Genomic DNA, 25,415 nt, shown 5'->3' with positions numbered 1-25,415 from the left:
CAATAGGTCATTTTGTATCAAGAGGTCAATTAAGAAGCACCTAGAATTTTTCAATTATGAGAATATATTCTCTGGGTTCTGCTATGGCCCAGGAGGTAACCTCTTTTTTTTTTCTATTGTGGGTTCTGATTTTTTTCCCCTCCCAGAAATTGGATTTAATGTACCCAAGACTTTTAAGTTTCTCAATAAAGAAAAAAATCTCAAAAAAAAAAGAAGTTAATTCAACATTCACCAACTTGGTTCATTAAAAGAAGTCACTATTCCAGTGATAGCTCAAGAGACAGCTGAACTGAAATCATCAATGAGTGATCTGCTTTCTCATTATCTTTTGCTCTGTCAAAGACATCTAGGCACAATTTTCCCAGGATTTTTTTCAAGCCGTCTTCTTTGCTCTGTTGTGTTACAACTCTGATATAAAGGTATCCTGACAGTTGGAAGCCAAAGAATATCTACAGCTCCGAAGGGAAGGTATCTGCTCAGCTCTGCTGGAGTGTAACACTTCTGCTGCAGCCAGGGGAAGTGTTCCAGACTGATGTGGGAAGTCCTTCTGGAGTGTAACACTTCTGCTGTAGCCAGGGGAAGTGTTCCAGACTGATGTGGGAAGTCCTTCTGTATTGCTTTTGTTGGTTAATGAATAAAAAAGCTGTCTTGGCCTGTGTTAGAGTAGAGATAGGCGGGGAAAGCGAAACTGAATGCTGGGAGAAAGAAGGCGGAGTAGTGAGAAGCCATGTAGCCCTGCCAGAGACAGATGCCAGAACTTTACCCGGTAAGCCACAGCCTTGTGGTGATACACAGATTAATGGAGATGGATTAATTTAAAATATACACTTTATTATTAGCCAGAAATACACTTAAACTATTGGCCAAACAGTATTGCAAATAATATGGCTTCTATGTGATTATTTCAGGGCTGAGCAGCGGGGAACAAACAAGCAGCCTCCTACTACAGATCTGCTCCAGGTCAGCTCACTCAGGAGAAGGTTGTTACAGCTCTGCTCTGCTCCACACCTCTTGTTGAAATAAAGTTGGGACAATAAATCTCAGCTAAGAGATTTATTGGGAGGGAGGAATCCAGGAGAGTGGCGGCTCTGCCAAGGTGGAAAAAGGCAGCCCCAAACTGAACAGGCCCAGGGTTTATAGAGGGTTTCTTAGGGGCAGAGCTTTCCAGGGTGAAGACTTTCAGGGTAGGGATTGGTAGACTTTCAAGTCCTGAGCTTGGGACAAGTTCAGAGATTGGTTGGATTTTGTGCTCAGGTATTGGTTAGATTTCAAGTTCTGAGTTGATTAGGGGCAATGTGTGTTTCCTCGGCTCTGGTCTCAGGAGCAGGGTGTTCTTTCACTTTTTTACCCTAACTCTCAGGCTTCGGGTTCCCCTGGGTTATGTGTAGTAAGCGCAGGATACCACCATCAGCCCTGCTGATCAGTTATGACTTCTGTTGAACTCTGGACTAAAGGGACAAATAGTTCATCCTTCTTCAGCCCACAGAGGTATATAGTTGCAGTGTATGTTCCCTGACATTCATGGGAGATGTTACAGATACTATTGGTGAGGGATATCAGTGTGTAACTCCATCAAACGTGTAAATGAGTTGCTAGGTCTTTAAATTGTAATGGTTTAAATGCTATGCTATATATTATAAACGAAAAATAACGTCTTTTCAATATTTCATTATTGGAGCCATAGTACTTGTTTAGAAATGGGAGACAGGGTCTCACTATGCAGCCCTGACTGGCCTGGAACTCACCATGGAGAACAGGCTAACTTCAAACTCACAGAAATGCATCTGCCTCTGCCTCTCAAATTTTGGGATTAAAAGTATGTGGTATTACACCTGACTTGGACTCACAGTTCCTTATTACTCATTAGCTTTCTTTAGTCAAACATGCAAACATCGAACTGGAAATAGAACTATTTTGGGGTGCCGATCTCCAGGGAGATCTGTGAGCATCAGGACCACAGCACACAGCACTCAGGAAAGCTATGCTAGGTGTCTTATGCGTTGTCTGAGAAGTAAGCAAACCCTTCCAGTAGGTCACTTGGCAGTAAACATTCTTAATCTACAGCGTAAACAGGTACATACCCTCAGTTACAGGTACTAACTCAATAGTGATACTTTAAATTTATGTTTTATAAATAAAGCTTGCCTAAAGACAAGAAGGTAAAATTTTGCCACTAAGAGGCCAGGCAGTGGTGTCACACACCTTTAATCCCAGGATTTGGGCAACAGAGGCAGAAGGCTCTCTGTGAGTTCAAAGTCACAAGGTCTGGGCTACACAAGATCAATGCATAAACAGGCGGTGGTAAAAGGCTCTCACCTTTAATTCCAGCACTAGAGAGGATTATAAACTGGAATGAGACAGAAACTAGCTCTCTCTCAGTTTGAGGGTTTCTTAGAAGTGAGAGCTCTCTAGTGGCCTGGCTGCTTTGCTTTTCTGATCTTTAGGCTAAACTCTGGGTTTTTTTTTTTATTATTATTTGTGCTAAATAGGTCTGCTGTTAGAGAGCCAAAGCAGAGAATAAACTTGGCTGTGCCCTGATAAAACTGATCTTTAGGGGAGCTGTTTACTGACATGTATCATAGCATTCTTTTTTTTTAAATTTTTTTTATTGAGAATAAGAAAAAAAAAGTTTCCGCGTCCTCCCAGCCTCCCATTTCCCTCCCCCTCCCCCCATCTTCTCCCCCTCCCCCCACTCCTCTTCCCCTCCCTCTCTAATCCAAAGAGCATTCATGGTTCCCTGCCCTGTGGAAAGTCCAAGGTCCTCCCCCCTCCGTCCATGTCTAGGAAGGTGAACATCCAAACTGGCTAGGCTCCCACCAAGCCGGAACATGAAGTAGGATCAGAACCCCTTGCCATTGACCTTGGCTTCTCATCAGTCCTCATTGTTCGCCATGATCAGAGAGTCCGGTTTTATCCCATGCTTTTTCAGTCACAGTCCAGCTGGCCTTGGTGAGCTCCCAATAGATCAGCCCCACTGTCTCAGTGGGTGGGTGCACCCCCCGTGGTCCTGACATCCTTGCTCGTGTTCTCCCTCCATCTGCTCCTCATTGGGACCTTGGGAGCTCAGTCCAGTGCTCCAGTGTGGGTCTCTGTCTCTATCTCCATCCATCACCAGATGAAGGTTCTATGGTGATATGAAAGATATTCGTCAGTATTGCTATAGGATAGGGTCATTTCAGGTTCCCTATCCTCAGCTTCCCAAGGGACTAACTGGGGACATCGCCTTGGGCTCCTGGGAGCCACTCTAGGTTCAAGTCTCTTGCCAACACTAAGGTGGCTCCCTTAACTAAGATATGTGCTTCCCTGCTCCCCTATCCAACCTTCCTTTATCCCAATCTTCCTGTTTCCCCAAGTTCCCCCAATCCTCCCCTTCTCACTTTTCTCTCCCTGTCCCCCCTTATCCCCAACCCACCCCACCCCCAAGATCCCAATTTTGTCCCCGGCAATTTTATCTACTTCCCTTAGCCAAGAGGATAACTATATGTTTTTTCTTGGGTTCACCTTCTTCTTTAGCTTCGTTAGGTTCACCAGGTATACACTCCGTGACCTTTATTTATGGCTAGAAACCAATTATGAGTGAATACATCCCATGTTCATCTTTTTGGGTCTGGGTTACCTCGCTCAGGATAGTGTTTTCTATTTCCATCCATTTGCATGCAAAATTCGAGAAGTCATTGTTTTTTACCGCAGCATAATACTCTAATGTGTATATATTCCACACTTTCTTCATCCATTCTTCCATTGAAGGGCATCTAGGTTGTTTCCAGGTTCTGGCTATTACAAATAATGCTGCTATGAACATAGTTGAACAAATGCTTTTGTCATATGATAGGGCATCTCTTGGGTATATTCCCAAGAGTGGTATTGCTGGGTCCAGGGGTAGGTTGATCCCGAATTTCCTGAGAAACCGAAACACTGATTTCCAAAGTGGTTGCACAAGATTGCATTCCCACCAGCAATGGATGAGGGTACCCCTTCCTCCACAGCCTCTCCAGCAAAGGCTATCATCGGTGCTTTTGATTTTAGCCATTCTGACAGGTGTGAGATGATATCTCAAAGTTGTTTTGATTTGCATTTCCCTGATTGCTAATGAGGTTGAGCATGACCTTAGGTGTCTTTTGGCCATTTGAACTTCTTCTTTTGAGAATTCTCTGTTCAGTTCAGTGCCCCATTTTTTAATTGGGTTAATTAGCATTTTAGAGTCTAGTTTCTTGAGTTCTCTATATATTTTGGAGATCAGACCTTTGTCTGTTGCGGGGTTGGTGAAGATCTTCTCCCAGTCAGTAGGTTGCCTTTTTGTCTTAGTGACAGTGTCCTTTGCTTTACAGAAGCTTCTCAGCTTTAGTAGGTCCCATTTATTCAATGTTGTCCTTAGTGTCTGTGCTGCTGGGGTTATACTTAAGAAGCGATCTCCTGTGCCCATCTGTTGTAGGGTACTTCCCACTTTCTCTTCTATCAGGTTCAGTGTGTTCGGACTGATATTGAGGTCTTTGATCCATTTGGACTTGAGTTTTGTGCAAGGTGATAGATATGGGTCTAATTTCAATCTTCTACAGGTTGACATCCAGTTGTGCCAGCACCATTTGTTGAAGATGCTTTCTTTCTTCCATTGTATACTTTTAGCTCCTTTGTCGAAAATGAGGTGTTCATAGGTTTGGGGATTAAATTCCGGGTCTTCTATGCGATTCCATTGGTCGACTTCTCTGTTTTTATGCCAATACCACACTGTTTTCATTACTGTAGCTCTGTGATAGAGTTTGAAGTCAGGGATGGTAATGCCTCCAGAAGATCCTTTATTGTATAGGATTGTTTTGGCTATCCTGGGTTTTTTATTTTTCCATATAAAATTGATTATTGTCCTCTCAAGATCCGTGAAGAATTTTGATGGGACCTTGATAGGAATTGCATTGAATCTATAAATTGCCTTTGGTAGAATTGCCATTTTTACTATGTTGATCCTCCCAATCCAAGAGCAAGGGAGGTCCTTCCATTTTCTGATATCCTCATCAATTTCTTTCTTCAATGCTTTAAAGTTCTTGTCAAATAGATCTTTTACTTCCTTGGTTAGAGTTACCCCGAGATATTTTATGCTGTTTGTGGCTATTGTGAAAGGTGAAGCTTCTCTGATTTCCCTCTCTGCTTCCATATCCTTTGTGTATAAGAGGGCGACTGATTTTTTGGAGTTGATCTTGTATCCTGCCACATTACTAAAGGTATTTATCAGCTGTAAAAGTTTCTTGGTGGAGTTTTGAGGGTCACTTATGTACACTATCATATCATCTGCAAATAACGAAAGTTTAACTTCTTCCTTTCCAAGTCAAATCCCCTTGATCCCCTTATGTTGTCTTATTGCTATTGCTAGAACTTCAAGCACTATGTTGAAGAGGTATGGCGAGAGTGGGTTTCTGAGTTTAGTGTTCCTGAGTTTAGTGGGATGGCTTTGAGTTTCTCTCCGTTTAATTTGATGTTAGCTGTCGGCTTGCTGTATATAGCTTTTATTATATTTAGGTATGACCCTTGTATCCCTAGTCTCTCCAAGACTTTTATCATAAAGGGATGTTGAATTTTGTCAAATACTTTTTCAGCATCTAATGAAATGATCATATGGTTTTTTTCTTTCAGCTTATTTATATGATGGATTACATTGATAGATTTTCGTATGTTGAACCAGCCCTGCATCTCTGGGATGAAGCCTACTTGATCATAATGGATAATTTTTCTAATGTGTTCTTGGATTCGGTTTGCCAGTATTTTGTTGAGGATTTTTGCGTCGATGTTCATGAGTGAGATTGGCCTGTAATTCTCTTTCTTGGTTGAGTCTTTGTGTGGTTTTGGTATCAGAGTGACTGTAGCTTCATAAAAGGAATTTGGCAATGACTCTTCTGCTTCTATATTGTGAAATACATTAAGGAGTATAGGTATTAGGTCTTCTTGGAAGTTCTGGTAGAATTTCGCATTGAAACCATCAGGTCCTGGGCTTTTTTTGGTAGGGAGGTTTTTGATAACAGCTTCTAGTTCTTCGTGACTAACAGGTCTATTTAGGTTGTTCACCTGGTCCTGGTTTAACTTTGGTATATGGTATTTATCTAAAAACGTGTCCATTTCTTTTACATTTTCCAGTTTTGTGCCATACAGGCCTTTGTAGTAAGATCTAATGATTCTTTGAATTTCCTCTGTGTCTGTGGTTATGTCCCCCTTTTCATTTCTGATCTTATTAATTTGCATATTCACTCTCTGGCGTTTTATTAGTTTGGATAGAGGTTTATCAATCTTGTTGATTTTCTCCAGGAACCAGCTTTTTGTTTCATTGATTCTTTGGATTGTTTTCTGTGTTTCTATTTTGTTGATTTCAGCCCTCAGTTTGATTATTTCCAGTCTTCTACTCCTCCTAGGTGAGTCTGCTTCTTTTTTTTCTAGAGCTTTCAGGTGGGCTGTTAAGTCTCCAATGTGTGCCTTCTCTGTTTTCTTTAAGTGGGCACTTAGTGCTATGAACTTTCCTCTCAGGACTGCTTTCATAGTGTCCCATAAGTTTGAGTAGGTTGTTTCTTTATTTTCATTGAATTCAAGGAAGACTTTAATTTCTTTCTTTATTTCTTCCTTGATCCAGGTGTGGTTCAGTAGTTGACTGTTCAGTTTCCATGAGTTTGTAGGCTTTCTGGGGGTAGGGTTGTTGTTGAATTCTAACTTTAATCCATGGTGATCTGATAAGATACAGGTGGTTACTAATATGTTTTTGTACCTGTGGAAGTTTGCTTTGTTACCGAGTATGTGGTCAATTTTCGAGAAGGTTCCATGAGCTGCAGAGAAGAAGGTATATTCTTTCCGATTTGGGTGGAATATTCTATAGATGTCTGTCAAGTCCAATTGATTCATTACCTCCATTAATTCTCTTAGTTCTCTGTTAGGTTTCTGTCTGATTGACCTGTCCATTGGTGAGAGAGGAGTGTTGAAGTCTCCCACTATTAGTGTGTGCGGTTTGATGGCTGCCTTGAGTTTTAGTAATGTTTCTTTTACGTATGTGGGTGCTTTTATATTAGGGGCGTAGATATTCAGGATTGAGACTTCCTCTTGATGAATTGATCCTGTTATGAGTATAAAATGTCCCTCTCCATCTCTTCTGATTGATTTAAGTTTGAAGTCAAGTTTGTTAGAAATTAGTATGGCCACACCTGCTTGTTTCTTAGGTCCATTTGCTTGATAAGCCTTTTCCCAGCCCTTTACTCTGAGTAGGTGCCTGTCTCTGTGTTTGAGGTGTGTTTCTTGTAAACAGCAGAATGTTGGATCCTGATTTCGTATCCAATCTCTTAGCCTGTGCCTTTTTATAGGTGAGTTGAGCCCATTGACATTAAGTGATATTAATGACCAGGGGATGTTAACTCCGGTCACTTCTTTAGTAGTAGAGTTCGTGTGCGTCCCTTCTTTGAGTTGCGCTGGTGACGGGTCTCTAGATGTCTGAGTTATTGTGGTCATTGTTGGACTCCTTGGTTAGAGATTTTCCTTCTATTACTTTCTGTAAGGCTGGGTTTGTGGCTACGTATTGTTTAAATTTGTTTTTATCCTGGAAAATTTTGTTTTCTCCATTTATGGTGAATGAAAGCTTGGCTGGGTATAGTAGTCTGGGCTTGCATCCATGGTCTCTTAGTTTTTGCAGTACATCTATCCAGGACCTTCTGGCTTTCATGGTTTCCATAGAGAAGTCAGGTGTAAGTCTGATAGGTTTACCTTTGTAAGTAACTTGGCCTTTTTCCTTTGCGGCTCTTAATATTCTTTCTTTATTCTGTATGTTTTGTGTTTTGATTATTATATGGCGAGGGGATGTTTTTTTTTTTTTTTTTTTTCCAGCCTATTCGGTGTTCTGTATGCTTCTTGAACCTTCATAGGTACATCTTTCTTTAGGTTGGGAAAGTTTTCTTCTATAATTTTATTAAATATATTTTCTGGGCCGTTGAGTTGCACCTCTTCTCCTTCTTCTACTCCAATTATTCTTAGGTTTGGTCTTTTTATTGTGTCCCATATTTCCTGAATGTTTTGTGATGAGAATTTGTTGGTTTTGCTGTTTTCTTTGATCAGTGTGTTTATTTTCTCTATGGTATCTTCAGTATCTGATATTCTTTCTTCTATCTCTTGTATTCTGTTGGTAGTACTTGTCTCTGTAGTTCCTGTTCGTTTACCCAGATTTTCCATCTCCAATCTTCCCTCGGTTTGTGTTTTCTTCATTACTTCCATTTCATTCTTCAAGTCTTGAACTGCTTCCCGTACCTGTCTGATTGCTTTTTCATGTTTCTCTTGATTTTCTTGGGTATCTTTAAGCGATTTATTCATTTCCTCTACCTTTTTGTTTGTAATCTCTAATTGTTTATGGCAGTTTTTCACCTCCTGCTTAAGGTCTTCTATTATTTTCATATAATTCACTTTTGAGTCGATTTCTTCTAATTCTTCTGGAGTAGGGTGTACAATTCTTCTTATTTCGGGATCCCTTGATTCTGGTGAAGTCATGTTGCCTTTCAGGTTGTTGGAGGAAGTCTTGCATTGGCGCCTTCCCATCTCCTCGTTCAAACGGAGCCAGGAGAGGCCTGGTGTCTTGGTCCAGTTTTTGCGTCCAGATGGAACTCCTCAGGACCACTCTGGGTGGGTTGTGGATGCAAGCCTGATGTCTTTTCTGGTACCGGGACAGGCTGGGCTGGGAGATGTTATGTGGTCAACGAGGGAAGGGAGTCAGATGGAGGGGGGAGGGATGTGGATGCAAGCTGGGTGGGATAGGAAGAGAGAGGGGGTATCGGGCAGAGTCGCCCCTGAGGATGACCAGGAAGTGTAGGAGGGGTGTCTGAGTTCCCTGTCCCGGGCTGCTGCCGCGGTCAGAAACTCACTCACCCCAGTGTATCATAGCATTCTTAACAAGTTTTTTTGAGCCACTTAAAATGTAATGATATACATGATGGCACACACCCATGACTCCAGCACTCAGGAAGCAGAGGCAGGAGGATTACAGTTTGGAGACTGGTCTGGTTTACACAGTGAAACCTTGTTTGAAAAAACCCAAACCTGAGCCATCGTTGTTAGCTCACAGCTCGTAGGGTCAGGTGAACAGGAAAGTGTTATCTTCTGGCTGTATTTCCCATGCTGTGACAGTGACAGGTCAATTTCTGCCACCTTGCTGGTGCCTAGACGGATGGGGTTTTATTCAGTCTTCCTAAGGCCATGAGTAGCCCCTACGTGCCTTAGACCCTTGACACTTTAAGCACTGCTTTTAGTTACAAAGACACATGCAATCCTAATCTTTGAGCATTGGAACGGCACTACAAGTTTGGGCATATTTATAGATCAAGCTGTTTGAAAAGACTGTGAAGAGGAAGTAATCCGGGGAAGAAAAGAGTGTTCTGGACGACACTGGTAGAAATGGAGACTGAAAAAGTAGACACAGATTGGAGATATATTTAGAACCGGGTGCTTCCTTGAATGGCGCTCCAGTTTTGCTTGGTGAATGGCTTTCACTGAATGAAAGATATTGATGTCATGGATTTTAAAGTACTATCTGAATCTAGCTGGAATAATATACTATCTCTTATTATAGATAGCCATTTTTTTTAAAAAATGCTGGAATCTATTATATCTGTTTGCTGATTACTCCACAAGTTATAGCACACTTACTTTTCAAGTATAATGTTTATTGAAGCTTATTCTGATTTAAAAAAAAATCACAATCCAAGGCCAGGGATCTCGAGATGAGGTAATCTCTAACTCAAGTCCAGACTCCTAGCAGACACCCGCCTTTCTCCGCCTGAGTTCCCATTGGCTTCCGGGGCAGCCACTCTCCAGGACTAGCGCGGGTGCGGGGCCCAAGCTGACTCTGCAACTCCCAGTACCTGGTTAGCGCCCCCTCGAAGCCCCGCCCACTCCCCACGAAGCTCCTCCCATCGCCCGCCCACTCACTCCGCGCGCGAGGAACCCTCTCGAGAAGCAGCCCCACCCACTCTTCCATCCGCTTGTGGAAGCTCCGCCCATTCTGCTGCCCGCTCCCCGGGGCTCCGCCCACTTTACCCGCCCGCACAGCTCCGCCCCCTCCTGCCTGCACCCCTGCTCCTTCCCTTCTTCCGTCGCTTCTACCGCTCCCCGCCCCCACAGCTGCCTTTCATTGGCTAAAAAGGCAAAACCGCGCGAGGATGCAGCAGAGCCTCACTCTGATTGGCTAGAGGCTAAGCCGGGCCCTTTTTCATTGGCTGATACGAGAAACCAGCAAGAGTGGCTGTGCAGCGGGCGTGCGGCCGCTGCTTTGTTGCCGGAGGGGGGCGGCGTTGGAAGTTGCAGGCTTGCGGGGCCAGCGTTCGCGGGGAGTGGGGTCGCGGCCGCTGCTATCGTCCCCCCGGTAGTCTTTGGCCAGTCCCCGCCCGACAGCAGCCATGAGCGGTGGCGTATACGGCGGAGGTGAGTGAGCGCGGCGGCGCCTCGGGGCTTGCGGGCCGGAACGACCGGCCCGGGTCTCTGGCCGCTTCCGTTTCCCTCCGGTCCCCGGCGGGCCCTTCCGGTCTTCTGCCGGTCCTTCCGGTCCCCGTACGGGCCACGGCCTCCCCGTCCCTTCGGACCCGGAGCTCGCGCGCAGTGGGCTCCCGGTGACGGCCTCGAGGGAGGGTCTTGTCGCTTCTTGCACCCGGGACTTCGGGACCGGCGGGCTCTGATGGCAGTCACCGGGCACGCAGGGTCCCTCGCCGTACCGGTTCCGCCGCGCGTTCGTCCCCGGCAGCTCGCGGAGCTTCCGGGCCCTCGGGTTGGGCACTGGGTGCGAGTCGTACTCGGTGTTGCGGCTGCTGCTCCCGATCCTGCAGCAGCTGCTACAGACTAGACCTCGCTGCTGGTGTGTCCCGTGCCTAGATGATCGGAGCGCTGAGGTACACGCTGCTGTTCCCCTCCAGCTGGGCAGGAGCCTTTTCTAGACTGCCGATAATGAAGTCAGGGCTCCCACGTACTTGTCCTTTCACGTGTAACTGATTAAGGACGCTTCTCTGCGTGGACGCTGACAGGAGATGGGGCTGCTATTCCCCGCGCTAATGAAGAAAGTATTGGAAAAGTTAAACAAGGCAAAAATTAAAAGACTTCCTTTGTAGGTTGGGAGCAAATAGTTTGTGGGATGAGGAAAAGGCATTTCAGAGCGGCCGTTTCTTTCTCTGCTATGTGCCGGTAGCATACACCCAAGAGTATCGGCACACACACTACAGATTTGTCTGTATCGAGTCAGAAGATCGGTGTCCACTAGTTTTAAGTGGCGTGTAGGATTTGTATGAGTGAACCGTAGCTGTTTCTCTAGAAACTGTTAAGGTTTATGTCTTTTCCCTGCCTAGAAGTGTGGCAGTAATAATTACAGTTAGCTAATATTTATTATGCTGCTTGTTTGTCAGAACTATTTGAAGCATTTTTATGCATTAAAACATTGAAGACATTTACTCATTATAGAGTCCTATGAGATAGGAAATATTAAGTACAGTTTACAAATTAGGAAACTAAGGCAGAGACGTTATTAAACTACCCAGTCTATTGGTCACTTTCCTGTTACTGTGATTAAACAAAGTAACCAAGCCCCACGACCAGGGCAATTTCTAGAAGGAAGAAATTGCTTCAGTTTAGTCCAGAGGGAGAAGAGTCCGTTATGGCAGGCATGGTGGTAGGAGCCAAAATCTGTGAGCTCACATACTCAAACAATTGCATGTGTGTTTCCTTGTAAAATATGAGTTGCTCTAAACTGGAGGTCTAAAAAGCTATGGGGTTTCTCTTTGGGTGCCTCTTTGTAGCTAGCACTAATCTGGCTGTTGTGGTTTATGGCTTTAGCTACTAGCGTTATAGAAGAGCTTCTCCTAAGGCCTTAGCAATTGAATGATGGTAAATAGGATTAGTGTTTTCAGTGTTGGGGAAATGAACCCTTTGACAAATGAGCACTGAAAAACCAAATGCATTATTCTAGGATGCCTGCTGTTTGTGGTGAAGCACTTGGAAAATGTAAATGTAAAAGTTTGCCAGCTTTCTTACTCAGCATTAAACTATCTCCTAATATCTAGAATGTGTAACTTCAGTGAGACCTTCATTTAATGCTTTTTATTTGGCCTGTATAATTACACTTTTAAGTTCTGATTCTCCGTGCTTTTCTCCAGTTTTCATGTTTTGCTGAATTTCTTGATTACGTGAAACATAATTTCTTATAATTGATTAAATGGTCCTCTGATTTACTAGGCAGTTAGTGTGCTTGTGTGTGTGCATTTGATTTGTTGTTGTTGCTGCCATTTGCACCCTTCCTGTGCCTGAATAAATGGCCTCTGTGGGCTGTCCCAGCCTTGGGTTTTAGCTTTGATTTGGTGATGGTAGGGTAACCGAACCTCTTGCCCGTGCTTTGTTCTAGTGTAATCATTAAAAGGTGGTGACCCCCCCCCCCCCAGTTAAAAGTGTTCAGTTCAGATGCTGGGTTCTGTCTCCCTGGAGGTTGGAGTCTGAGCAGGCAGCCATAGCTCTGCAGTGTCCCAGCCCCGGATGCTCTCCCCACAGTCTTCTCTCTTAGGTTCTGGTAACAGTTCCCTCTTGTTTCCCCAGATCGAGTGATTACCAGGGCAATGGACAATCCCTTCTGTTTGTCCTGTTTTTATTTTTTTCTCTTTGTCCTTTTATGCTGTGACTATAGAGGTTTATAAATAGTCACTTTAGTAAGGGAACTTACTACCTGTTCATGTACCGTGTCTTTCCTGGTTAAACCTCTACTGATAAACAGTACAGTACTTGCCATATTTTAATTAATTAAATAAATCTTGGCGGTAATTTAAAACTAGGTTCAAGCCAGACATGGTAGCACTTGGTGAGTTCCAGGACAACTAGGATGTCATAGAGAGATCCTGCTTCAAAGCAGCAGCAAAAACTAGGTTCTAGCTAATGATATATGAATGTAATAAATGTTTGCAGAGTTTTAAATATTCTCATTTTATATATATAAAATATGTCCTTAACTTTCATAGGACACTTAGAAGTTAGAAGAGGTAATTTTCTCTCTCTCTGTCTTTCCTTTTGTTTGCTTTGTTGAGACAGAGTTTCTCTCTGTAGCCCTGACTGCCTGGAACTAGTTCTGTAGACAGTCTAGGTGGCCTGGAACTCAGAGATCTGTCTTCCTCTACTTCTGCCTCCCTCGGTGAGATTAAAGGTATGTGTAATTGTCTTTTAGTCTCTTCAGCAATTCTCTTTCAATCTCTTCAGATGAAGTTGGCGCCCTTGTTTTCGACATTGGATCATATACAGTGAGGGCTGGCTATGCTGGTGAGGACTGCCCCAAGGTAAGAACAGCAATAAGAATTACTTAGATAGGCAAGAATCGTCTGTGCAAAATTAAATTCAAGCAGAAACTCGAAGCAAAAATGACAGTAGACACTAGGAACCCCACCAACCACATGAAAGCAGGTAATTGTTTATGCCACGTTTAACTCTCTAGGTGGATTTCCCCACGGCCATTGGTGTGGTGTTGGAGAGAGATGATGGAAGCACCATGATGGAAATAGATGGTGACAAAGGCAAACAGGGCGGCCCCACCTACTACATAGACACCAATGCCCTCCGCGTGCCCAGGGAGAACATGGAAGCCATCTCACCACTCAAGAATGGCATGGGTATGAATTTGTTTGTAAATAGTGTTCACGGTCCTTTTAGATATAAAACAGTAACTGATGGGTATCAGGTGTTTTTGTTTCAATTCCACAAAGAAATATTTTGGGTATTGAGAATACAAAGGTGTGTAAGAAGTGTTCTTTTCCTTAAGCTTGGTCGGGAGAGTTTGGTGATGCACAGAAAACTGTATACTGTATCCTGGGATAGAGCTGTGTAGGTGTGGTCAGGAAACAATGGTATTAGAGAGGAGGCGAGAGCTCATGCTGGTTCCCACAAAGGAGGTAGCCTTCTGAGTGTGACCAGTTGCTTTTCCTTGTCCTCTTTCTCTTCTGATCACCGCTTGGTCTGTAGCAAAAATTGTTAAGTGTCTATTAAGCACCCCATTTATATTTGGGGCAGATTGGAGGCCCACCTGGAAGAACAAAAAAGAGATTTTCTATGTAGGAAATGGTAGCAGCCTCTGCTGTAAAGTAGATTCTGTATTCAGGCATTGATTTATACGTCAGAAACAGGCTCTCCGTCTTAGAAGATGCTCATTCGCTCATTACCAGCTAAGCTTTGGTTCAGACTGTGACGTTTCTGTTCTAGTTGAAGAATGGGATAGTTTCCAGGCCATTCTGGATCATACTTATAAGATGCATGTCAAATCTGAAGCCAGCCTGCATCCTGTTCTCATGTCGGAAGCACCGGTGAGACCCACTGCCCTTTTTCTTTTACTTCCCACTCACTTGAAGATTTTCTTTTTCTTTCTTTTTAAAAATGAATTCATTAATTTATCGTGAGCACATACGTAGGTGCTCATGTGCCAGCACACATGTCAAAGTCAGATTAGTTCTCTCCACCATGTGGACCCCAGGGATCTAACGAGGGTTACTGGTGGCTGAAGCCTGCTGAGCCATCTTGCTGGTCCTGCTTTTAAAGAACCAACGAAATTCACATTTGGAATTTGGGAATTTGAGGAAAGCTTAATTTTTATTATGATTAAAACATTTCAGCAAATGAAATAATGATTGGCTTTGTTTGTGAATACTAGTTACAAGAGGGATGATTGGGTGTTTTAAAATTCATATTTAGGATTTTGGTTACCAGATTTAATATCTCATAATACTTTTGTTTTTAGAATCTTGATTTTCCTGTGTTTTGAAAAGTCTTTATTTCTAGAACTCATAGCAGCTGACAGTTTTACCTGTTTAATAATAGAGTTCAGTTTATGATTTATTAAAAAAGGCAGTTTTTAACATTGTTTCTTGCCAGTATAGCATGGAGTGGTCCGTGCTGTAATGACTGCACAGTGAATAACTGGGTCCCTCCCTCCCGCAGTGGAACACCAGGGCCAAGAGGGAGAAGCTGACAGAGCTGATGTTCGAGCACTATGGCATCCCTGCGTTCTTCCTGTGCAAGACTGCGGTTTTGACGGCGTATCCTTCCGTGTGGGATTTCTATGTCTGTGCTAGACACTAGTGAGGAAGTGTTTTCCTACTTTCTAGCTTTTTACCTCTGAGTATTTTTAAACTTTTTTCCCTGTTCTTGATATATAGTCATTGTACATTGTACACAATCTCCTTCAAATATATTATGTACTGAACCATTTTTACCTGCCTTGGCTTCTTAGACTCCCCTGCCTGCTCTAATAGTCTCCCTTCTTTCCTTTTCCACTCTGCCTTCCAGGTATGTGTGTGTGAGAGAGAGAGACAGAGAGAGAGTATGTGCGTGCACGTGTGTGTATGTATGTGCTCAAATGCATGTGTTTTTAATGTATCTGTGAAGAAATCTTAGACTTGCAAATTAACATTGAACATGCAGTATCTGCTTGTCTTGTCTCACGTAATTTGATCTCCAGTTTTCAAGCAAGCAGGATTATTTCATTCCGTGCAGCTAAACAAAGCTTGACTGTGTGTAGACTACATTTTCTTCATGTTAATGGACACCTAGTCTGACTTTATGACCTGGCTGTTGCAAGTAGTTCTGTGATGAGCGCGGGCATGCAGGTTTCTCTCTATGTTGACTTAGTTCTTTTGGCATAGACCTAGTAGGTTTAAATGGATACTAAGTAAGTTTTTAATTTTTTGAGGACCCTCTTTACTGATTTTCATAGTGGCTGAACTAATTTACATTACCACTAGCAATGAATTCTCCTTTCCCACATCCTCATTGGCCTCTGTTGTCTGTTCTTTTGCTGGTAACCATTTTGAGGGTGAAATGAAATCTCATTGTGGTTTTAATTTGTATTTTTGTGGTAGCTTTAAGGGTGTTGAGCATTTTCCCTGGTGTATTGGCTGTTGGTAATCCATCTTCAAGAGCTATGTATTCATTTCATTAGGCCATTATTGATTAGGTTGCTTGTCTTTGGTCTAGTGTTTTGAGTTAGGTATGTGTTCTAGATGGTACTCCTTTGTCTTATGTGTAGCAGCAGGGTGCAGTTTCTGTAGGCTGTTGTGCCCTTCTGGACTCTCTGAAATCATTCTTTGTTGAGTCAGGATGGTTTTGTATGTTCCTTCTCTGCTATGAGACTGCTGAACTTAGGTAGTTCTGCACCCGCCGTGTTCTCTTTCATCTTGTACTTCCTACTTGTTCCTACCCCATCTACATCCTCCCCAGGTTACTATTAGAGCCCCAGGATAGGTTGGGTGGACTCTCCTTTATCCTTCCAGGACATCCCTGTTGTAGGAGGCTGCTAGTTAGTTGCTGGCTGCTCAGCCCCAAAATAACCACAGTGTAAATGATAATGTCTGTTTAAAGAGCCGACTTACATTACAAGAGCCAGCCTTTATAATCACTATCCTTGGAGCTTTGATGCTTTATTTTCCTTAATGCTTTAAACTAGATTTGCTAATGGTCGGTCTACTGGGCTGATTTTGGACAGTGGAGCCACCCACACCACAGCAATTCCAGTCCATGATGGCTATGTCCTTCAACAAGGTAACTACTTAATGAATGCACGAGATGATTTTCCCTGTGAGGACACAGATAATGAAGACAAGCTAGGAATTCTGTTGGAGCCCAGTCATTCCCAAGAAATATTTTAAATGAATGCATGACTATTCTTTGAAAGGATAGTTTGGTAAATTCTACTAAAAGAAACCTATTCATACGTAAATATATTCACAGTAGGAATTCATACTTTTGGCATCTTCAACCTTGTTTGATCTGATTCTCAGGCATTGTGAAATCCCCTCTTGCTGGAGACTTCATTACCATGCAGTGCAGAGAACTCTTCCAGGAGATGAATATAGAACTTATTCCTCCATATATGATTGCATCAAAAGTAAGCAGCGTGTGAAGTTTCTTAGTGAGACCTGCCTTCCACTTCCTCTGCTGTCGTGAGTCTCTTAATTAGCGTGTGCTCTTGGTGTTCTCAGGAGGCTGTTCGGGAAGGTTCTCCAGCAAACTGGAAAAGAAAAGAAAAGTTGCCCCAGGTTACAAGGTCTTGGCACAATTACATGTGCAATGTAAGTAACCCGTATTGTCTTTAGAAAGTGCTGATTCTAAACTCTGTGTTTTTAATATCTGAAAACATAAGTAGTTTGGGGTGGGGAGCACTTTTCATATTTTCGAAGCAGTCCCTACAGACTACTACTTAGCAGTTTGAAGGCATGGAAGAGGTTTTGGTTTTAGGGTAAAATCAAGTACACTATTTTATACAGTTTTTGTTGTTAAGGTGCTTTTAGCAAGGTAATGGTGGCACACGCCTTTAATCCCAGCACTCAGGAGGCAGGGGCAGGCAAATCTCTGTGAGTTCAAGGCCAGCCTTGCCTATAGAGTGAGTTCCAAAACAGCCAGCACTACACAGAAAAACCTTGTCTCAAAAAACCAAATAGAAAAAAAGGGGGCGGGGGATGCTTTTAGATTGCATAGAACTTAGTTTATTTTAGGTATGATTTCTTCTCCAGCATTAATCGGACATGCAGAAGTATATCTCACTGCTTAACAATGAGCCAGTGAGACTTTTTACTGATGTAGTGTCTGAATGTGTGGACCTATGTGGGTGAGAGGTTAGTACCTTTGTTGTTCCATAGATACATAATAATTTCTAGCAAAAGGATATGAAAGACATAATTGACTAGGTGTATTCTGTGAGCATGTTGCACCCAACGTTGTATGTGTTAGAATGTGTCCTAAGGATCCTGTGTTGACGTCAGACAAGGTTTCCCATATTAGCCTGTAGGCCATGTTTATCTCACAGCAGTCACAGAAATTTCTGTGTGGGTGTGACGGGTTTGCGTGTCACAAGTGCAGGGGAGAAAATCTTTTAAAAATTCAAGGAATTTTTAAGGAAAAGAATGATGTTCTGAAGCTGGTTTAGTTTGGTGGGACAGTGGTGCAGGTTCCTGCTTGTTTTTAATCTTTTCATTATTCCAAAAATAAAAATTATAATTGATACATATTTCAATTGTATAGTTACAACTATAGAAATGAATTAAATTTGTGTTATAAATTGTAAATCCCAGGTAACTGTTGATGCCGTCTTTGGTAGAGTTTCACTCTTGAAATGACTCACCTGAATGAAGCTGGTCTGCTGTCATGAGCAGACTCACAGAGAGCAGGTCGCACAGCAGATTTCAACCTTGTTTTTTACCTTCTGTCCACAGTGCGTCATCCAGGATTTTCAAGCTTCAGTTCTTCAAGTGTCAGACTCCACCTACGATGAACAGTATGTTTTCTGTGGGACTGACTGTCCTTCAGAAATAGGGCTCTTGTGGGTTTGGCCTAAAGACATAAAGTACATTCTGATACTCTGCTCTTAGGTGTTTGCTCTGACTTCGCACAGATTGGTAACTCCTTAGAGGTGGTTTATCATTTGAACAGCGTTGTTCTGCTTTCTGTGAAATGCTGTTTGCTGTTTGCAGAGTGGCTGCGCAGATGCCAACTGTCCACTACGAATTCCCCAACGGTTACAACTGTGATTTTGGTGCAGAACGGCTAAAAATTCCTGAAGGATTATTTGACCCTTCCAATGTAAAGGTGTGAGGCCAGTTTCTTAAAAATGTCAATTTTGTCTGACTTTCCTGAATTCATATGAATAGATACATACTTATGACCCTTTCATAAAAGATGCAGCTTTTCCTCTGTGGAGAATTTACGGAATTATAGCCTACAGTAGACTAAATTCAACAATGGAGAGTCCCATGTGAATACTTGCACTCTTGTTCCAGGGATTATCTGGGAACACGATGCTGGGAGTCAGTCATGTCGTTACTACAAGTGTTGGAATGTGTGACATTGACATCAGACCGGTAAGTGCCAGGCTCCTGTTCCTGTCTCATGGCAGTGAAATGCCCCAGATGAGGTCTGCAGCTTTGATGATAACTATGTTTAACAAGATGGACACTGGGAAGGATGCCCAGTGCTGCTGACACTCAGCTCAGCTCTGTTCCTGAATCGCACTCACCTTTCTGTGAACATGGTTTGGCTGCCATCCTGGACAGGGTAGACTCCTAGAACATTTCCATCCTTCCTAAAATGTCGTAAATCAAAGTCCATATAAATTGGTTATTTCTCTTGACATCTGCTTGTATTATTCAGAAAGGTGTGGTTCAAAGTACGTGGTTTTACATGGATTGTATTAGATGATTTTTGTATTTGTTCTGCTATGCCAGGTGTTAAACTGCTGATCTACTATATTGACTTGATTATATACTGTATTCATTTAGATTAGTTAGAATTTATTAAGCTCTAGATTTATTTCATAATCTCCTTAATCTACACCCACATCCTATCTAAAGTATGGTGTGAATAGATGTGAGTGTATACACAACACACTCACAGAAGACTGTGAGTGGCCATGAAGACAATTTCTTTCAAGTGACCTAGCAACCTCTACCACTTCTAAAGCAGTGGGGGCGTTAGTACAGAATTGTAAAACATTATTTTTGTGTGTTCTATGTGGTGTCACATGTGTTATATATGACTGTCACATGTGTGTTATATATGACGTCACTGTGTTATATGTGGTGTCACATGTGTGCTATATATGACTGTCACATGTGTGTTATATATGACTGTCACATGTGTGTTATATATGACTGTCACATGTGTGTTATATGTGGTGTCACTGCGTGTTATATGTGGTGTCACATGTGTGTTATATGACTGTAACGTGTGTTATATGTGGTGTCACATGTGTGTTATATATGACTGTCACATGTGTGTTATATGTGGTGTCACTGTGTGTTATATATGACTGTCACGTGTGTGCTATATATGACTCACATGTGTGTTATATATGACTGTCACATGTGTGTTATATGTGACTGTCACATGTGTTATATGTGGTGTCACTGTGTTATAGATGACTTGTCACATGTGTGTTATATATGACTGTCACATGTGTGTATATGTGGTGTCACTGTGTGTTATATGTGGTGTCACTGTGTGTTATATATGACTTGTCACATGTTTGTTATATATGACTGTCACATGGGTTCCAGAAGTCAGACTCGTGTGTCCAAATGTGCACAGAAGTACCTGTAATCCACTGAGCTGTTTTTCTCCTCCAAGTTTTGAATTTTTTTTTTTTGGTGGAAGGTCACTTCAGGACAGGGAATTAAATAGATTTGCAAGAATGGGACTGTTTGTACTGAGACTGTTTTCTGTTTACTTAAAGTTAGCAGATGGGGCCCAATTTTTGTTTTTCTGTTTCAAAATTTAGATGATTTAGATGCTTTGAGTAGGTTCTAAAACTAAGAAAATAGCCAGTTAAAAGAGAAGGCTGACATTTACGTTTTGATAAATACATGCAAATTTGGAGTAAATATATCCCTATGAATATGAAGTTGTTTTACTTGGGAGGCTCAGCCTGTGTTCTAAAACAGTTGTAACATCCCTGTTACAAAGAGAAAGAACAAAGAGTATCCTGCCGTGACTTCCAGATGAACAAAGATGAGGGCTAGTATAAAATGGACCTCTGGGCTGGCAAGATGGGTCAGTGTGTAAAGGTGCTTGCCACCAAAGCCTGATGACCTGAATTTGACCTCCAGAACCCACAGGCCGGAAGAAGAACCACTTCTCACAAGTGTCCTCTAATTGCACACACACACACACACACACACACACACACACACACACACAAATAAATGGGAAAACAATGAGGTTAGTAGCTGGGTCCAACTCCCAGCAACAAACAGTACTATGGGGTTGTTAGAAATATTTGGAAATGATTGTTTCTCTTCTAGGGTCTCTACGGCAGTGTGATTGTAGCAGGAGGAAACACGCTAATACAGAGTTTCACCGACAGGCTAAATAGAGAGCTTTCTCAGAAAACTCCCCCAGTAAGTGCTTTTCTGTTCTTTGTGTTATTTAGTTATGTCCATTCTCACTGAGAGGAATTTAATAGATAACTGTGGGCCTTTACAGTATGAGTAATAGCTATTATAACCGCAATGTCCTACATTGGTTCCTCTTCTAGTACTTGAATCTGTTTAATGTTTGTGTGTGCTGTGTGCACATGTGTGGTTGTATTCACCCTGTATGTATGTCTGGAGACCACAGGTCAAATTAGTTATTTTCTTTCTCTCCTTATTTACACACACACATCCACATATAGGTGTGCACACATGAACATGCACTCCATACACTCACAGGGCACACGGTGGTCATTTTCAGAGTAGAATCTGGATTGGTAGTTTACAGCACATTAATAATGCCAGGTAGAATATGCTTAAAGGGTGCTGGGTGTGTCTGTAGAAAATGTCTGGCTTTGGCTGCTCGTGTTTTCCGTGTGCTGTATGTTTAGTTAGTGCTCTTTGGGTGTTGATGCACTGTTGTGGTTGATATCTGCCTTCAGCATACTGCATTGTGGGAGATGATGCTCTAGGGTCGTGGTTCTCAACCTTCCTAATGATGCGACCCTAACACAGTGCCTCATGTTGTGTTGACCCCCAACCATAAAATTATTTTTGTTGCTACTTCATAAGTGTAATCTTGCTACTGCTATGAATTGTAATATGAGTATTTGATATGAAGGCTATCTGATGTGTGATCCCTGTAAAATGGTCTTGACCAGGTTGAGAATCACTAGTCTAGGGGAACAAGCAGTAGTTTTTCTGACCGTTGGATTTCATAGAATACCCATAAATATAACTATAGGCATGAATGGTCCAAGGTCTCCCAAAGAGTAATTTAGGGACTGCAGGTATGGTTCAGCCTCACCTGCATAAACTCTTTGTAGGGGAGCTGAGTTCCCAGAACCGACATTGAGAAGCTCACACCTGTAACTCCAGTTCCAGGGCATCCAGTACCCTCTCTGGCCTCTTCAGGCAACTGTACTCACATGAACATACCCTCACACAGGCATACACATAATTAAAGTAATAAAATGAGGGTTATTTTTTCTTTTTAAGAGTAATTTAGATACTTTTGTCCTTTAGGAAGTATTAAAATCAATGAAATGTCAGAAAAATTTTGATTCTGGAACAGACACTTGTACCAACACAGGTACAAGTCCTATGCTCCACTCCACCGCACAGTTATTTCTCTGAAAATACTCCACATATATGTTGTGTATGGCGCGTGTCTGGCATGGAAAATATCCCCAGAGGCAGATTTCTATGGAGGAGGGAACAGTCCCTTATTATAGGAAGTGAGATAAATACAGATTGAACCAGGCCTGGTGGTATAGCCACTGGGAGGCAGAGGCATGGCTATACCATGTTCAAAACAGAAGCTCTGGGTTATGGCTATACCGCGTTCAGAACAGAAACACTTGAGTTATGGCTATACTGCGTTCAGAACAGAAGCACTGAGTTATTAGTTTTTTGAGATGGGGCAAGCATTGTCCTATTGAAGAGCATGCTTGCTTAACTCAGCATTCTGCCCCCCCATCAGCCTGAATGCTGGGGTTGCAGCTATGAGCCACCCTGCTGGGTGGAAGTACTGATTTGGAAGACAGGCAATGTAAATCTGTCACTTTGATGGGGAGAGTTGAGATACAGGTGCTCGGGGTGGGTGGGAGACTGTGAATGAGAATAACACCTGGTATGGTATCTTTTGAAGTGTGCGTGTGTATGTGTATGAAGTTTTTGTTTTTATTGCCTTGTCAGTTTGTTATGTTTAACAGTTAAGGAGTTACATACACACAAATTCTGCCTTTATATCTGTAAATGAGATGACAAAGTTAACAGTGCCAGTGTTGAAGGGAACATTGTATGACATTTTTAGTGGAGCTGTTCAAGGGAAGGACTCCAGCTCTACCTAATCTCCTTCATTGCTGCGGAAGTGAAAAGTCACAGGGGAGTGACATGCTAAGGGCATCCAGACAAGTTATGGACAGTGAGTTAGAGCTCTGATTTCAGTTCAGTCCAGTTTTTCCTACCTGGCGAGGTACCGCATGCCTGTATTTGCTCAGTTCTGAGTTACACAGTTCATTTTCTCACCTTGTATTCATTAAGACCTTTCCTGTGAAGTAGCCTAACCTATGTCAACTATTAGCTTAGCTACCTGATACCATGTAAAATGACTGGTTTTCCTCTTTGTGTGTGTGCATGTATGTGAGAGGGAGGGAGGGAGGCTGTTGGTGGCTGTGCCATGTGGAGGCTAGCTAGGCCTGGCTGTAGATTAAGTGTTGGTGCCAGCATGGCCATGGAGGTTTCTCAGCACCCAAGTCCCAGGCTGGCTGTCGTGGCTGTCCTAATATCCCAATGCTTCCTCTGTTGTAGAGCATGCGGTTGAAACTGATTGCAAACAACACGACGGTGGAACGGAGGTTTAGTTCATGGATTGGAGGCTCCATTTTGGCATCTTTGGTTAGTAGACAAGCTGCTTTATTAGACTTGAGAGGGGAGCTGTGGGAGTGGGGTTGATTGATGTGCAGCAGTTTATGAAGAGTTAGTTATCATCTGAAAACACGCCATCTTTTTACCTGAAAAATTCTTTATTACATCTGGTTCCTTTTTTCGGGGCTCAAGAATACTTCTTTTAATATTTATTCTGTACTGATAAAAATCTGTTTGGCACTATTAGTAGCCTTCCATGATTCCCATTTTTTCCTACAATAGCACTGTGGTTTTTCTGGTAATGGTTTATTTATGATAATATTGAGCCATATATAAGCAGAAATTTTCTTTACAAAATGATTTGATTTAAATATGCCATTAAATGCTAAATTTAATAAAATAGTGAGAATGATTTCAGTGCTTCATTGATTTTTTACATTTAAAAACTGACAGATGAGTGGAGGACCTGGTAGGACTATCTGCTTAAATACATTACGTATGACAACGTCCCACCCTTTACCAACTTCAGGCTGGCCTCCAACCTGCAGTCTTCTTCCTCAGCCTCCAGAGTGCTGGACTACGGGTGTGCACCGTCACACTTGACACCTTGAGTGGACATTTGCCAGTCTACATGGACTCTCCCTGTTAGGGAGGGCAGCTGTAATACCTCTTTTGGCACTGGGCAGGCCTAGGTGTAGTGCATTTAGTTGTAAACCATTCCTTTTGGAAGTTTGGTTGTTACCCAAGTCCTGATGAGATTGTCAAGAGCTGGCTCTGTGGGCCAGGGAGATGACTGTGTTGGGTCTTGACGGGAGGCCACCGTGAGTCAGGAGATTATGTCTCAGGCAGAGCTGAGATAACTGACATGGGCCTAATGACAGGTTCCATGACTGCCTTAGGGCGCTTTGTCATGTTTTCTAAGCAGTCTTTGGCCCGTCTTAGAGGAAGCTAGAAGGAATAGGGGACAGTAGTATTTTGGAGGAGGAATTTTAATAGTTCAGTAGTTGTTAAAGGCATTTATGAGTAAAAGCACTACCTTCTAATAAAAGGTGGGCATAATGGAATGTTCCTTCCCGTCTTACAGGGCACCTTTCAGCAGATGTGGATTTCCAAACAGGAGTATGAAGAAGGAGGGAAGCAGTGTGTAGAACGAAAATGCCCTTGAGGGCTCCACCCTGCCTGCCGCCACCTCATGTCTGTAGCTTTAGTACACTCAGGAAAAGACGACCATCTTTTGTAGAATGTTTATACATGTTTGCATATTTCAATGTCCACTTAAATTTTTTAAGGCTTTAACTGGCTCTATAAATTAAAATGAGTTTGTGCTTTCCTTGAAATGCACTTATTCTTATTACAGGCATTTTATAATTTTGTATGAATGTCTATTTTCTCTAAATATTTTGCTTTCAGTAAGTACTTTCCAGCTCTCCTGTGGGTTGGTGGAGTTACTTTTTATTGACTAGTAAAAGTCACTGCCTATGCTTTTTGCCTTAGGCTTACAAAACTAAATAAAAATCACCACCTGTCCTAGAAGGGTTTTTGGATTCTTGTCTCTGTTGTGCCTTGCTGTTGTCAGTACTGCTTTTCCACTGTTTTGATGGCAGGAAGCAATCAACTGTTTGACTAACAGTATCCATGTCCCTTTCATGCTTAAAAGAAATTATGTGTATGAGTATTTTATCCACATGTACGCTTGCACCATACTAGTGCCTGGTGCTTGTTGAAGCCAGGTGTTGGCTTCCACAACTGGAGCTTTAGATGGATAACCTTGTTTGTGCTGGGAATCAAATCCGGGTCCTGAGCAACTTGTGCTCTTAACCACTAAGCCATCTTTCCAGTCCTGTGCACCACCCACTCCCCACCGGCCACTTTTTAACAGTAGTGGTGGAAACAGCATTCCTAAACTGGCATTGGTTCTAGCATCACTCTGGTAGCTAGCATCAGATTTATACCAAGACATCGGGTGTTATTAAGCCTGCTTAGATATCAGGATATGGGAACTGAACCTGAACTCTGCCTGGTTTTGATAGAAGCAGCAGTACTTCTAGGGTTAATTAACATGCCATGTTATCCACAAGA

General features: G+C 42.5%; 1 protein-coding gene across 2 annotated transcripts; it reads left to right on the top strand.

Annotated features, from left to right (window-relative positions):
• Positions 1-10,241: 10,241 nt before the first annotated feature.
• Positions 10,242-24,869, top strand: Actl6a (actin like 6A). Of its 2 annotated transcripts, none has more exons than XM_050138379.1 (14): positions 10,242-10,422; positions 13,222-13,298; positions 13,454-13,628; positions 14,215-14,315; positions 14,947-15,044; positions 16,451-16,545; positions 16,785-16,891; positions 16,986-17,075; positions 18,216-18,277; positions 18,474-18,588; positions 18,780-18,860; positions 20,799-20,894; positions 23,280-23,366; positions 24,421-24,869. In XM_050138379.1, the coding sequence occupies exons 1-14, from the start codon at positions 10,398-10,400 to the stop codon at positions 24,499-24,501; spliced, it is 1,290 nt and encodes a 429-aa protein (XP_049994336.1). In that variant the 5' UTR covers positions 10,242-10,397; the 3' UTR covers positions 24,502-24,869. The 2 variants fall into 2 exon arrangements, with proteins under 2 accessions (XP_049994336.1, XP_049994337.1); XM_050138380.1 differs by lacking the exon at positions 10,242-10,422 and adding an exon at positions 10,535-10,883.
• The last annotated feature ends 546 nt before the right edge of the window (positions 24,870-25,415 follow it).

This window comes from Alexandromys fortis, unplaced genomic scaffold (assembly GCF_014885135.2).
Source record: "Alexandromys fortis isolate MF-2015 unplaced genomic scaffold, M_Fortis_MF-2015_v1.1 scaffold_15, whole genome shotgun sequence".
Taxonomy (NCBI): domain Eukaryota; kingdom Metazoa; phylum Chordata; class Mammalia; order Rodentia; family Cricetidae; genus Alexandromys; species Alexandromys fortis.
This window is presented reverse-complemented; position numbering and strand designations above follow the sequence as displayed.

Coding starts and splice junctions, on each gene's coding strand:
- Actl6a (XM_050138379.1), top strand. CDS start 10,398: ATGAGCGGTGGCGTATACGGCGGAG. Junction 10,423..13,221: donor CGGTGGCGTATACGGCGGAG/GTGAGTGAGCGC, acceptor CAATCTCTTCAG/ATGAAGTTGGCGCCCTTGTT. Junction 13,629..14,214: donor ACCACTCAAGAATGGCATGG/GTATGAATTTGT, acceptor TTTCTGTTCTAG/TTGAAGAATGGGATAGTTTC.